Here is a 15917-nt window from a genome sequence, read left to right as displayed (position 1 = left end):
ACAACAATTTTCTTGGTAACGCGACAGTACAGATGTGGTCATTAATGTATATATTATCTCAGCAGGGTCTCAAGTTAGATCTAGAGCGGTTTGTCTTGGCATGTGAGCATTTTTCCATTGAAAATTAAAAAACAAATGTCTAACAATTGGAAAAAGATCGATTTCAGAACCGCTTTTGGAAACCAAAAAACATAAACCTCATATTATTTGTATATATGACTATTCTTACAATATAAGAGATTGGAATTCCGTTCCTCCATACCCCAACTAACTCAGAAAATACAATGTAGCTTGCCAGACAACATCTCTAACATTGCTGGACCATCCGTTTAGGCCTAATAATTGTCATGTTTCCGATCACCATACCGACCCTCCTTCAGACCTACCCAAACGTTTTTATTTGCGATATTTCAAAATGAAATAATTAAAATACCTGCCGACTGTCTTTCAGAAAAAAGAAGAAAATAATGCCAAAAATGTGTTTTTTCCATCCTAGATGGAAAAAAACAAAGAGTTAGAAATACTAGTTTTTTTTCATATTTGGAAATGATTGTGAACACAAATGCCGGGAGTATGGTCTTGGCCGTGGATAATCCCTTTTGGGATTAGGCCGTGGATAATCCCTTTTGGGATTAGGCCGTGGACTAATAATATTACATGTTTAGTCTTTGCAGATTTGGTTTTCATTGTATTCTGATTTAGGGTCACCATGACTTATTTCACTTCAAAATTTAAATATATATAAAAATAAATCCCTACCTACCGACTCTACAAAAGTTTAGAATGGTGATCGGAAACATAACACTATTTCTTCGGCCTTGGAGATTTCTCAACAGTTGACTGGCATACACCGATAAATTGACTTACCTTTCTGTCACACGTGCACTGGAAAGTATTGATTTTATCCAAAAATGTACATGTAATTTGCTTGTTCAAAAATTCTGCAAATGTTGTATGCTGTACAGCGTGCAGATAATAAATTGGATCACTACGTCATGGATCGACATGAAATTATGTGATAATGCATTAAATTAAGTGAACGTCATGTATTACAAATACAACGTGTGAGTGCAAACCGGGTCTAACTGTATTGAGTGTATATGATAGCACGAAGACGACAATTAATTCAAGTGTAGTCAGCTGATGATCAGCGTTAATATACTCATGGCTAAAACAGTGTTACGAAAGATTTTTGGGGATTTTAGTTATTTATATCCAAAAAGACGAGCATATTTTCTGCTACATGTAGAAGCAACGATATCCTAGCGTTATAACGCACGAAATGAAGGGTTAACGGATATACGCAAAGTGCTTTTTTTCAACTTAGTTGTTATAGTGTTATTTTACGAGAATGTGTATGGTAAATATGTCAAAGAGATAACAACCCCACCGGGATGAAAATGTCAGCTCAAGGACACCAATTGAACGACAAACGAACACTTACACCACAGGGCAGGTTGCAACTGGCCCAAAAAACATAATTATACACAGGTACAGCGAAAGAGTTGCCTCTAAATACTCGAGTTACATAAAATAAACTGAAGATAAAAACGAAACAAGACATACAGAGGCCAGAAATTCCAGACTTGAGATAGACGAAAAATGCGTCGGGGTTTAAGTACTGTGGCTTGATCACAACCCTCCCACTTCAAAATTTGATCAAAGGGCCTGAGTCCCTTGTTATAACAAGAAAATGATTATAAGTGACATGAATGTACAAACTAAGGATACCAGCAGTTAATTGACATGCCAGATCCAGAACAGTTGAAACCTACAAAAAGTTATGTCCCCATCGTATGTACTTCCACCACTGCTTGGTCTTGCGTAAAGCATGTCTTGTGTAGGTGTAACCTTCAAAGCAAAGCTTTGAACCGCCTTTGTTGCTCTTTAGGATCTCCATTTGGAACTGAATGACGAGGCAACAAATGCCAATTTTGCAAAAAGCCAGACATTTACTCATAAAAGCCCTACAATGGACAGAGATATATTTTTGGAAAAAAATGAAAGTTAGCTGTCTCCTCTGTATTGTTTTCCTTTCTAGAGAAGCCCTAAATTATCCCACTGATTATAAATTGTTAAATGTTGTAAAAATAATTACTAACTATCACCCCCAAATTGTTTATTTGGCAATTAGATTGTTGTTTTAATTAGTACATGCAGGTCTGTCCAGATGTTCATGCATTTCCTTGGAAGCCATACATCTTTAAAATCACACATTGATTGGTCATACAAATGTATATCCAACAAAAAAGAAAAAAAATAATACTTCAAAACAATTTTAATACCTTTTTCATAAAAAAATAGATATTTGCCTGTAAACTTTAGCAAAACTCTTATTATTTTACCATAATTGAAAAAAAAAACTATTTGAGAAAAAAAAATACAAAACTGAAAATTAATCCCCCCAAAAATTAAAAAAAAATATTTCTACTTCATATTTGCCTTAAAAATTATCAACATTTTATGATTTGTGACTTTTTGTCCTCAATTTCCACTGTGACTTTTTATCCTGTGACTTTTCGTCCGTGACTTTTGGCTAAAAACCACTAATTCCACTTTCCATAGGCTTCTATGCTAATTTCACAATATTCAATGGCTTCTCTGGACTTTACCTTAACTTTAACCTGCAGAGGACTATATATCAGCATGATTCTACATATGTCAGCTCACAATCCTCAGAATGGCATGTGGGGTTAGCAGACTTGCAGTGCAGTACTGGTCACCGGAAGTGAAGGGTCTATAAATAGCATGGGAAATCCCAGTGTTTTCACAAGATAGGGGTATATTTAAAAATCATTATGGAGATTAGGCTTCACATCACAAGAAGCAAAATGCACCTATAAAATGTACAGAAATGTTTTTCCTTTCAGAAACTGTTTAAATTTTTAAAATAAGATGAGAACTTTTTTCACTGCACTATGAGGAACAGGGGTAATTTCTGCGTAGGACTATTTTTGCGTACGTTCCAAATGCTCATTGGTTGAATTGGTGGTCTGTAACCTTTTTGTCCGTGACTTTCCGTCCTACATTCTGTAAAATCAACCTCAATTCTTCCCTCGCGGGGTTGAGAATCACGGTACTTCATAAGTAGTATAACAAGGACACAATGTCATGCCAAAAACTGCTTTCAATATAGTGTTATAATTTCTATGTAAAGACCCTATAAGCGGAACAATTTTAATGCTTTCTTTGACGATTTGACAACAATATCATATTAACTACATGGATATCCCTTACGAACTACAATATTTCCTTCAATCTAATTAAAATTGCAACCAAGGACATATTCTAGCACACAATGAGCGGGCATTCTATTGAAGAATTTTTAGACCCATTGATCATTAAATGAATTTATGTTATACATAATTCATTAAAATATAATACAAAAAAATGCTTACTGCTGAAGCTGAATTTTGACACCCATGTTTTGCAAAAAAAGTTACTAAAATTTGCACAAGGGATTTGTCTATACAAGAATCGTCTATTTCAAGGAACTGTAATTAACAGTTGACAGTGACCCGATGTTAGTTTTTTGGTGCTATCTTTTGTAATTAATAAGTTTTCTGCCTTTTAATGTTTTTCTGCCTGCCTGTAGTGTAGTTTTTACAAGGGACTTAATACATAATTACATGGTGAAATAATGTGTGGTGTTTGAAAAAAATTTAACCATATTTTACACGGAACCATTGCTGGTGTTAAGGTCACTGTGACAGTCATTGATGTCAACGTTTTGTGATTGAGTTTGATTAAGTCCCTGCGGCTGTTCGGTTTGGAGTAATGAAGTGACAGGTGTTGTTTTTACAACCTCTGCATAAGATTGGTTTTTATTGTCATTAATTACCACTCTTTCCGGTCAGATAGGAAGTAGTCTTCCTGTGGTGTCACCTGTGGTGGGTTTTATGGCTTCGGTGTTGTTTTTAGTTTTACTTTTAGATTTAGCCTTTTTGACTGCTTCCTTAAAATTTAAATAATGAACATACATATATTTTAAAACTAGTTTGTGGTGTTGATAAACTTGGCATTTTTTATCTATGGCTTGATGGTTGCCATTACAGTTGTTGCATTTTATTATTTGACTAGTGCATTTAGATGTATGTTTTTCTGCACATTTAATACAAGTAGGGGTGGTTTTGTTGCATTCCTTTTTAAAATGTCCAAACTTCACACAAGAAGTACAGAATTTTGGATTAGGTTTATAAGGGCTAAGCGTGTAATCTTGAAAGTGTCCCAATGGTATAGCGGATAAATCCTTGTGCTTGTAATCCAGACTAGCCAAAATAATTTGGATTACTGCCCATGTTAAGGTTAATGTCCATTTTGTCTCAACAAGTTTTCTTTTTGTTTTAAGTTTAAAAATTGTACCTGGATGGGATTCCAAATGACTTTAATTATTCTTTTAGGAGAGTTTATTTTATCACCTTGAAGTGTAGTGCCAGTTTGAACTTTATTTTTATGACCTTTAACATATTTGGAAAATTTACAGTAAATGAACATAATTTATTTAAAGAAAATAGTTTTGATCTTGCAGTTTTAGAAGGCACATGTATCAAGAAACTCTTTTTGAGAGGCTTGATAGATATTGCCTCTTTGTTTATATCTCCCAGAGCCAAAACAAGGAGATAGGGCAAAGTTTGCACTGTAAAAATAATAATTTTTTTAGCGTTTGAGTTAAGAATTATTGCTTCTTCCTCTGGGAAGAAGTTCAAACTTTTTTGATTGTGGCCATTGAAATTGGCCTTTTTGATAGGCATTTCTAGTGCCTGTTGGGCTTCTGTCTTTTCTTTTAAGACTAGCCATAATTAAGATTTGATAAGATATAAGATCAAACCTCCTGTTTTGAAAGAAAACTAAAATAAGTCAAAGTAAAGGAGATTTACGGCGGTATTTATTTTATGTTTTAAGAAAAAATAACAGCAAATCTGAAAACAAAATTAGAGCGTTTGTTTGCTTTCATATATAAATTAAAAGATATATGGCGGTGGTATAAACTTAAACATATTAACTAAGGGGGTTTTCAACGTCCTTGACTACCCTGTCGGATCTCGCACGGACGGTTAAATACATTGAAGCTATGTTTTTATTTATATGTATATCGACGCTGTACGTCTAAATTTCAGATCCTGATATATATATAAACCGTTCCGTTCCGTTATTACTCTCAGTCAATCATGGCGGAAGCGCCGCCGACGAAGCAGACAAAAAGAAAATACATTGTCTATATATGTTATAAATAAATTAAGGACTTTCATTCAGTCAATACGTTAAATATTGACCTGTTAGATTATATTGACATCGGGCTTCGTCCTCTATCAGTATAATCTGAACAGGTCCATATACAAAAACAAATGTTACGTAAAAGTCCATAATTGTTAATATAAAAATAGGAGATGCGGTATAATTGCCAATGAGACAGTCATCCAACATAAGCCAAGCAACGAACAATTGAACTTCTACAGGTCACCACATGGCCTTCCACGAAGGGCAAGGCCGAGATCATAATGCAAGCTGTAAAAGGCTCCGAAATTAATGAAGTGTAACCGACTATTATTCATAAAAGACAAAAATCGACCTTATGTAAAAAAAAAAAAACAAAAACAAAAACAAAAAAAACAAAAAAAAAACAAAAAAAACGTAAAATGACTAACAATAAGCATACAAAATGACGACAACCACTAGACTATAGGTTCCCGGCTTTGGACAGACACATAAAGGTTTGTGGAGGGATTAAACACGTTTGTGAAAGTGTGAGCTAGTGACAATGTTCACCGACGGAGTATAAATCATCTGTAACCAATCGTTATACACTACAACAAAGGCCCCACTGAGTTGCTCATTTTGAGCCAGTTAGTAAAATACATGTTAGTCGTGCGTTGTAATGGAATACTATTACGATCGAGAAATTTGTGTTGAAACGTGTTAAGGAAACGATTTTCAAATTATTCTATATTCTTTGAACTTTGTTTTTACAAATAGAGATATCAGAACCCTGATTGCATCCTTTGGTAAAAATTTTTTTTTTCTTGTATGAGTACAGGAAGATTACATGAAAGGATCAGTTAGCTTTGAACATTACCCGGTTTCTGATTTAGGCACTGAGACTATATAGGTCATATACATTTGCGCGCCCCTATATACAATGTATATGAATATCCATTACCAGCTGCTAAATCTGGTTCATAAATAGGTCCCCTGTCAATGTCATAAGCGACCCAAAGATCGCTACAACACACTTTTTTTTAAATATCATACGGATGTCTCTAGGTGTTTTTTTTTTTTTTTTGCTTGTATTAAAACGGAAAGTTTATATAGATGACGTATTATCTTTAAACAATCCTAATTTCGGGGATTTGATACATCGCATCTACCCAAAAGAACTTGAGATAAAGGATACTACAGGCACTGTGGAGTCAGCCTCATATCTTGACCTACAATTAGAAATCGATGGTAAAGGAAAACTATTGACCAAACTTTACGACAAACGTGATGACTTTTTATTCAGAATTGTCAACTTTCCTTTCATCTGTGGCAACATCTCTTCGGCTCCTGCGTATGGAGTGTTCATATAAAAACTCATACGTTATGCCAGAGCTTGCCGAAACTACGCAGACTTTTTGTATCGCACTAGAACTCTAACAAATAAGCTTCTGGAACAGGGTTATGTTGCTACAAGATTGAAGCCATCACTACAGAAGTTTTATTGTCGTCATCATGAACTCGTGAATTGTTATGATATATCCATCAGCACCATGAAACCTGATTTATTCAACAGGTCATAGTTTACCTTCCCTTGTTTGTCTACCCCGGACTTGACTTTTTATGAGCAACTCGGTGGGTGTTTCTAGAAAAGCAGAGGACGCTTACCCTACCGATGCACCTGATCCATGCTCCCGTTTTTAGTGGAGTCCGAGTTGCTCATTTACTTTTGTTACTTTGTATGTAAGATTTTAGTTACTTTACGTTCTTTGTTGTGTATGTCTATTTTCCATGTCTGGTCTTTGTCCCTGGATTACATTCTTTTGATTACCGTTATAACCTAGGTTCCCTTGATTATTCTTACACTAAAAGATAAAATGCTCGGCTAGAATTGAATAAATGTAATATTACTCAGTTTCCGATCGTAACACAGGCGTTTGTTGCAATTGATTAATATAAAGGTCATATATATTAATATGGGATAGGCATTGTCTAAATCAGCGAGCGCCGTGAGCTTTACTATACATGATCTGACAGGCCAAAACTGAAATGGATATTGCTAGAGATGTCCCTAAAGGATAAAAAATGTACAGTATTGCGAAGTGCTATAAATTTATTGACCTTTTTGAGGGCGAAGGGAAATGGGGTATGAGGTTAGAATTTTGGGGGGAAAATGTTCAAGTTATTCATTTATTAAAAAAACTCCCCCATTAGTTAACAAGACAGAATTTCAAATAGAATTATTGATTTTGCTTGCTGCTGAAATATAAATAAAGATATTGCACTAGCGGAGCAAAAATTTACATCAGGGTTGATCCCCCTCTATGTAATGTCATTTATTATTTTTACGAGTCTCCCAGAGTTGGTGCAATCTGTACAGATAACGGAAATATTACAGTTCTCAACGGATGGTGGGAATATTTTACACATATCATGTGACGTAAACAAAATGCAGACGACAGCTGCAAATTCCAAACAAGAAAATGATTGCCTTTCCTATCTTAGAAAAGCTATGCTTCGATTTTGATAATGCAATCGGCTTTATATTTTTTCCAAGGCGGGTTAGGTTCTTGACAACAGCAACAGTGGAACAGCGGAGATACACCTTAACACCTACGTGCACATCCACGTGTTTCCCAAAGTTTTTAAAAACATAAATTCACTTCTTTAAATAAGTAAAGAAAAATTGAAAAAGACTTGAAAACTATCAGAAAAGATGAATTTATTTTTACTGAAACGTAATCTAACCTATATTTTTTTATTTGTTTGATTGAAGGAAATGATGAATTTTCTCCGTAAGGACAGTCACTTTTTATTACTTCAGGGACATTTTTTTCGTTAGTATATTGGGGAACCTTAAGGGAAATTTAGAAAGTACACGTAATAACCGTAGAGCTCACACCGCTTCGCAGTGATCGCTATCAGGACACCGATATCTATATATACCCATTCGGGACATAACGGTTACGAAAGAGTACGCAATAAAATCAAGGGAACCAAGATTTTAGCGGAAGTCACCCGATTTTAGAGCATATCACATTCAGTTTTACATTTCGGATGTTTAAAGTATGTGACAATGAATATTTGACGATTAGCGACTTCGAAGACTTCAGTCTTTGATTTAAAATGTTAGCTGGCCGGTTACCGTCAATTTTATAACTTTGCTTTTCGGGGCTTTTATGATCTTGCTTAGATGAGCATTTACAATTGTTGAAAACCTTTTGGTAATCTCTGAAAGTATTTACTATTTTGTATTTAGGTTATATACGGTGGCGCATTTGTTGCGTTCCACCATAATCGTTCTTTTCTCTATCATCGGGGGAAAAATCTTCTGCTCAATAACCATTCAATATTGGAAACCTAGTCTTAGAACTACTCCTATGCCAACCTTATTCAACCCCATAAGCTCTTAATAACACCTTGAGACACTTGCAAGACACGAAAAACATCATTTCGTTGAATTACGAAAGGAACAACTGGCACGTCCTGAAAATTACTCTCAAGTACTCAGCCTGCAGTGCAACAAGCATGTTCATCGTATGATAATCAAACGGTGCTTGATTTGTATGATAAACATAATATATAATTAAAAGTAACACAAAATCATAAGTTGCACTTTATAAGGTTCTCGTGTATAGTACTTTTGGCTGTATGTACTATCATGGTTTGTAAACTATGAACCAAACCATATGATGAGCAATGAACAGCAATGTGTACAATAATACGGGGTCCGCTTATCAATCGGTCGTCTCTTTTAGTCCGACAGTTCAGTAGTCTGACAGTTCGATAGTCAAAGGGTTCGATTGTCCGACGGTTCGACGTAAGCCTATACTGAATTTAGAAAACGAAGAAGCTAACGTTATACATGGTGCCACACTATATTTTCTGTCGAGGTCTTTCAACCCAACCGCCATTTGATATTTACGATCCACTCTGCAAAATGTGAGAACCCAGACCGCTGATGAGATGTTTCGAATGAGTTAGTTTGGTGGTTCTTTGCTGCATCTTTGTTCAATTATCTAATCTTACCGCAAGCAAATTTTTCGAGATATATGAAAAATTGACCGTTCTTCCTTCTGTGTGTCCGTTTGTCTGTTCAGGCTACTTATTTAATCCTTTGCTATTTATACCAAATGTTGTACAATGGAATTCATGACATGGAAAATTGGCAGCATAGCAGATTTATTATTTTCATTGTAAAATTTCAAGAGTTGTGTCTCATTGAACTGAGGCCATTTCAGCATTTTTAGAGACAACTCAAAATTTGTCATACTTTGTATTACCTTTGTGAAATTACATTCATTCCAAGATCATAATTAAAAAAAATGTTCATATAATATGGAAATCCTTTGCCTTTAATTTCTGATGTCTTAGAGGGGTACATGTAGAGTCCTGCTGTGCCGGACAGTTCTAGTTACATGTACATGTATACATGTATATATGTATATATATATATGAACTTCAGCATTTTAAATTGGGAACTATTTCGATTTGAACATAAATGTAATGTAAAAATGAAGTGAAGCAAGTGGTACCATGTTTTGGAAAATAAAAAAGATTAATCAAAATACTGAGCTGCACTTTAACAATATCTAGTTTACATCAACATATTGTACAGAACTCTGAATATCCGAAATGAAAAAGTAGCTTAAGATCATATCTAGCAGTGCATATAACACGACGAAATAATATTAAAGTAAAACAAAAAATATGGACCCTCCCCTAAAAAAAGGTGTACGGACGGAAGGGCGGAAACCCCCACATCACTATATACTTTGCAAGTTGAGGATATCTCCATCCTCCTTCTTACACCCTCAAATACATGTATATCGACTTAATTACTTTTATTATCATGATTAACTAAAATACCAACAAAACGGACATAATTAACAGCTCTTAGTTAGAAAACGAAAGAATATTGAGCTCTTGGACTGTCGAACCATGGGACTATTGATCCGTTGGACCGTCAGACTAGAGCTACATGTACGCCCCCAGTAATACATGTACAATTTAACAATTCAAATAAGTGATCTTTTAAGCACTGTAAAATTTAGGTTTAAATATAAGTCAGATTGTCAAAATATAGCATTTAATTTAATAACTTAGTCTCTGGGTTTCTGATCACGCTTAGACCGTGTCAATTATTTAAACTTTTTAAAGAACGAAGGGGTTAGAATTCCGTGACATCGCTTACATAAATTAGAACACATTTGTGTTTTTTTATATTTAAAGACTTGTATTGAGAACTAGGGATACATTATTAAACTGACTGAATTTACAACAATTTATAATAAGAGCCGTCCAAGATGCCACGCTACAAACTTTTATATTTTAATGTTCGTGCGCGTGGAGAATTGCCCCGTCTGATATTTGCTCAAGCCGGACAAGAATTCGTGGACGAGCGAGTCAAAGACTGGGACAAGCTGAAACCGAGTAAGTGAATTACTAAGCTTTTAATATGCAATATGATATGCCCATAGTATTTATCTAATTCTTAAAGGACTGCTTTTTTTATTAGCTTGTTATCAGTGGAAATGCTTTAAATACATAATTACATGAGGTGAAACATTTATATGTCTCATTCCATTGATTCGAGTATGACAAACGTAGTGCTGATGAAGCTGCATAATTATCAAAGATCGATTCTTACGAGTTCTACTGTCTACCTAAACATTTATCCTGTTTTGTCCATAGCCTTGATCACATCGTTAACTTTGTAATGTAAAAACACTTAAGAGACGGTCTATGTAGAAACTAGGCAGATTATATGATATGGGTGGAACAGAATAAATTTTTATTTGCTCAAATGTAAAGTTAAGCTCACCATAATGTCAGGAGCAAAATTTTTTTCATACCACTAGTTGAATCCCTTAAAATGTACGTTCAAAATTATCTATTAAACTAAATTATGAACAGATTAAAAGATTGTTCCCCCTTTATTTTTAAAGTTTCTTGTGTCTTCTTTGTAGTTTATTTGATTCATACCATTTCAGTAAATTACAAACCAACATTCATTCTTTTAGAAAACATGAGTTTTTGATCTCAAATGAATAATAATTGTTTGAAACAAAATTGGCATGTGACACCATTGCCTGGGTCTTCTGTGTACAACCTCTTGAAATATACATGCTTTCAACTCAACCAAAATTGAATTCATAGGTTAACATCAAACTTACCAGTAGAAAACTAAAGGAAAGGGAATTTACATAGAAAAAAAATAGTGTTTTCAATATCAATAACTTCGTATTTTAATCGCCCCGTGCAGGTCCGGGTGTTAAAAGAATAGGCCTGCAGCAGCGCTAAGCTTGTCGTATAAGGCGACTAAATAGTGCTCAGAAACCTAGCCGGGGGCTAGGCGCTCTGCCCACAGGCGTGTTGCATGCCGGAGTTGTCAGGCTATAATACGGAAACCTGACCGCAAACCATAGTGGTGCACTGTGTTGGGAAAGATGCCACGTTCCTCGCACGTTAAAGATCCCTGTTGTGGTATTCGATAGGAGTAGGAACCTTTGCGCTCCGCCACAGGAGGCTAAATTGCCCGACCTTACCCATCCCCCCTTTTTCCAGTGGCAATCAAAATTTATCGACCCTATTATCCTTGTGACCCATCCTTCTTTTTTTCATTTCATGTTCATTTTATCATCCATCATGCTGCTCGGACGTTAAACCCCAACAAACAAACAAACAAACAAATGTATTTTAATCGTACAATAACTTTATTTTAGCAATGCCTTTGAAAGCTCTACCAGTTTTAGTTGTGGACGGAGAAAGCATCCCTGAGACGATGTCAATTGTCAGATTTCTAGCAACCAGATTTAGTAAGTATACATTCTATAACTTGTTTGAGAAGTTTGTTAAATTTTTCTAGACTAAAACGTATAACTGTATACATGTACATACGTTTTTTTTGCATATGTTTAAACAATAATGTATTGCTCATTACAACTTTCTTGTGAACTTCGCAAAATTGATTTACGAAAACATTCGTATCTTGCAGATCTAAGAGGGAAGACGGATATACAGAACGCTAGAATAGATTCTATACTAGATGCATGCGCTGACTTTTTGTCGGCAATGGCCGGGGCGGTATTTGAGAAAGATGAAGAAGTGAAGGTGAGGCTCAATCATTTAAGCAATGATCTCTTGCACAGAGATAACGTGTATATATTCACAAGTTTAAGGCTTGTACACCTTTTCCCAACTGGGTATTAAACCCCAACCATTTATATGCAAATCACCACCATTTCACTACTAAATATCCTATTGGTAATTACTTCGGGGATTCTGAACGCTCAGCGCCTGATTTCTTCATGTGATGTATAGCAGAGCTTATAAACAAGTGGCGGGATACAAATGTACGTGAACATAGCAAATCACGAAGCAGTTATGAGGTCTGCGAAGATTTGTCAGGAAATGCCTGATTTTTTGTGGAGACTAACATTTTTATGTTTAGTAGTTTAGTAGAAGAAACTGTAGGCTTCTGTTTTTTGCAATGTTGTAAAACAAAAAGATACAAATTGTGGTACCATTTAAATATTCAGTGTACAGTTGTAATTATGACCGGGTCCGGATGTGGTAAATCAATCGTTAACACAATTTTCGAGTAAGAATAACGCCAAAAAAAAATTGATAAATACGGTTAAATTTACATGTATATGAATTGTAAAGAATTTCTGGATCTAGAAAAAAAATGTATTTTTAGAAAAAGAAAATGGACAAACTACATAGTGAGACAGCACCAACAACACTGAAGTATATCGAGTCAATTATCCAGGCCAATAATAAGGACTGGACCGTCGGAGATAAGGTACGTATTGGTTTGTACAGTGAATCCTGTCTATACCAAACCCTGTATAAATCGACAACCTGATTAAACCAAACAGCTTCTGAAGACCCTTTATATCCATTTCAATACGTTTTAAGCTGATTAAACCAAACAGCTTCTGAAGTCCCTTTATATCCATTTCAATACGTTTTAAACTGATTAAACCAATAAGAAAGAATGTACCGTTGTAGATAACTTAAGGTTTGTTTGTGCATCGTATCTGCGGAGTTTAAATATTCCTTTTGCAAATGCATGAATAATTATGTTCCAACATCAATTTAACTATGTCCAAAACGAATGGCATCATATTAGGCCATGGATTTTGAAGTGATGTGATATTTATGCAGAGTCTAATTACATTATGGAATGTCATCGCATATTGTTGAAATAAATCTATTTTAAGGCAGTCATAAGGAAATTCAAACTGCATGGACATTTTCTAAATAAAACAAACTTTTAATCCTTGCATTTTGAAGATTCAAGAAATTTATAAGTCCATTGCAGTCATGGTACATTGTAGCATATTGTATGTACAAATCCGAGTTGCCTTTCTAAACTTTCCTGCGAGATACTATTTGAAAAAAAACATCCAGCATTTAGAAATTACTACAAGAAGAAAGCACGCATTGAGGAGGTGTAAAAGAGGAAAATAATTCCCTTTTCGGTTCATATGTTTTTCGCGACCATTCTAGTTTCCAAAATTAGCGATTCAGTCAGTTTTTGCTGAGGAATGAACCTATCAGTAATACGATAGGTACTGAAACATTCCGGATGACCTTTTTGCATTTGAATTACACTAGATATCATAAACGTTTTACAACATTCGAACAAACCATCCACTAATTTTTATATTTTTAATAAAAGTTTTACAAATTGAGACCCGGTTGATTTTGTGTACGCGACAGTGCGCCATAATGTATATGCGTAGTTCACATATAGTGTTCTGGCATGAGTTGGGGTGCTCTCATTCGACCTTGATTAAACATTTTACCAATATACTATAATTATATGTAACAAATAAAAACATGTACATGTAACTTAAATTTTCTGAACAAAGAAACAATCTCAAAATTTTTTTATACTCCTATTCAATTTTCCTCATTACAAAACAAGACAATATCCACTGAAATGTTTACATTTATTACAGGACTTGAAAAGGTTCACATCATTATCAATAGCGGATCAAGAAGGGGTCCGAGGATTGGAACTCCCTTCTGTTGGTTTCTCTTGTTATTTTTATTCAAAAAAATGCGCGAACATAAATAAGTAATTGCCTATAAAGTCTCGTTTTATAAATCTTTTGATCTTATGATAATTAAAATCTTTGCAAAGAGGATGAAAAGTAAGAAAAATCTGATAAGCTAAAATTACGATTTTCTATTTATATTTTTGCAAGGGAGGCTTATTTATATTAAAATAGGAGATATGGTATGATTGTCATTGAGAAATTCATTCACCTTAAGCCAAGCTACGTACATTTAAACTTCAATCGGTCACAGTGTTCAATGATGGGCAAAGCCCATACCATAAAGCATGCTGTAAATGCCCCACCAATAGAGGAATTGAAACTATTTATAAATCGATGTTATGTACAGAAAACGTAAAACGAATAACAATAAAACGACAACAACTGGACTACAGGTTCATGAAAAAAACGACAACCACTGGACTACAGGTTCACGAAAAAAAACGACAACCACTGGACTACAGGTTCATGGCTTGGGACAGGCACATAAAGTACGTGGTGGGGTTAAATATGTTTGTGAACGTTCAACCCCACTAACCTGGGATAGTGATGGAAAAATACAACAATAAAACGAACTATAAAATATGTTGAATTCAGGTTTTAGTCTTGAGACTGACATAGAATACAAACATGACAAAAGAAAACAAGCTGTGTCTACATGTATCTGTTTTTTTTTCAGCTGACTGTTGCGGATCTGGCTATTTATGATTACTTTTACAATGCGTCGAAGAAAAATCCAAATTTTCTCGATAGTTATCCTGGCATTCAGAAAATAAGAGGAAAAGTTGAGGCACTGCCAAAAATTGCCAAATGGATTAAAGAAAGACCTGAAAGTGACTTTTAGTTTAGATCAATTGATATAACAGTCCCCAATGACAAGGAGAAAGCGGATGTCAATTTGGAACTTATTTTTTTTCCTGGCATTATTTTAGGTGCAGGTTAAAACATTATGCGGCTTTTGTGGTTTAAAAAAAACAACTTCGCTGATTTTTTTTTCTTAGAAATATCACTTTGATTGATTTTAACGAGCTAATTTTATTACCATCAACATAATGAATTTAGCCTACTTCTACAAATGCCGTTTAAATATTTTTATTATAAAATCTTTTTTTTTTGAATTATGATGCACAGAAATCCAATGAACGAATTGACAATTAAGCATTTGCCTTTCATTTTGGTTTCAACATTGTTACATGTGATAATCGTGAGTGTGAAATATTTTTTAAGAAAATGTTTTTCTTATCTATAATATTTTCTGTTAAAACGGAGATACATAACTTAAAGTAACTATGCCGCCTACGTTAATACATGCACGGCATGCAGCATCATGGAAAGTTAAATGCATGGAATAAGAATGAATGTTTTGAATTATATAAAGAGTAGAACAAAGTACGTGATGTCCTAGATTTGTGAAAAAGAGATATGAATTCAGACATGAAAAATGAGCGTCTCGAATTGAAGAACTAAGTTTTGTATGTACTTGTTTGGCTTTGATTTGACATGTGATAATGATATTGAATAAATATGGACACATTATTTATCCAATCAAGTCTTGACATAATTTATTTTGCCCTCCGAAAGAAACATTTTAAAAACAACTTTATATTGTTGATCTGAGGAACTCTTTTTAAGGTTTTAATAATAAAATTTCTT

At 34.5% G+C, this 15917-nt stretch overlaps 2 protein-coding genes across 2 annotated transcripts in view; one reads left to right on the top strand and one right to left on the bottom strand.

Moving 5' to 3' along the window:
* LOC148601066 (sodium- and chloride-dependent glycine transporter 1-like) overlaps window positions 1-977 on the bottom strand; it is a 72625-nt gene extending 71648 nt beyond the window's left edge. The window contains exon 1 of the mRNA XM_088554932.1: window positions 868-977. The gene's annotated coding sequence lies outside the window, so the exon portion shown is untranslated. The remainder of the gene's footprint in view (window positions 1-867) is intronic.
* A 9162-nt stretch (window positions 978-10139) lies between these two features.
* LOC148601065 (hematopoietic prostaglandin D synthase-like) lies at window positions 10140-15809 on the top strand. The gene is made up of 5 exons (XM_088554931.1): window positions 10140-10626; window positions 11919-12011; window positions 12191-12306; window positions 12896-13000; window positions 14944-15809. Exons 1-5 carry the CDS (start codon window positions 10500-10502, stop codon window positions 15106-15108), a joined length of 606 nt encoding a protein of 201 aa, XP_088411057.1. The 5' UTR covers window positions 10140-10499; the 3' UTR covers window positions 15109-15809.
* The last annotated feature ends 108 nt before the right edge of the window (window positions 15810-15917 follow it).

The sequence above is a fragment of the Perna viridis genome, chromosome 12 (assembly GCF_037379345.1).
Source record: "Perna viridis isolate PV_CMFRI_1.1 ecotype Kerala chromosome 12, ASM3737934v1, whole genome shotgun sequence".
Classification (NCBI taxonomy): domain Eukaryota; kingdom Metazoa; phylum Mollusca; class Bivalvia; order Mytilida; family Mytilidae; genus Perna; species Perna viridis.
The sequence above is the reverse complement of the archived record's forward strand: the minus strand, read 5'-3'. Positions and strand labels throughout refer to the sequence as shown.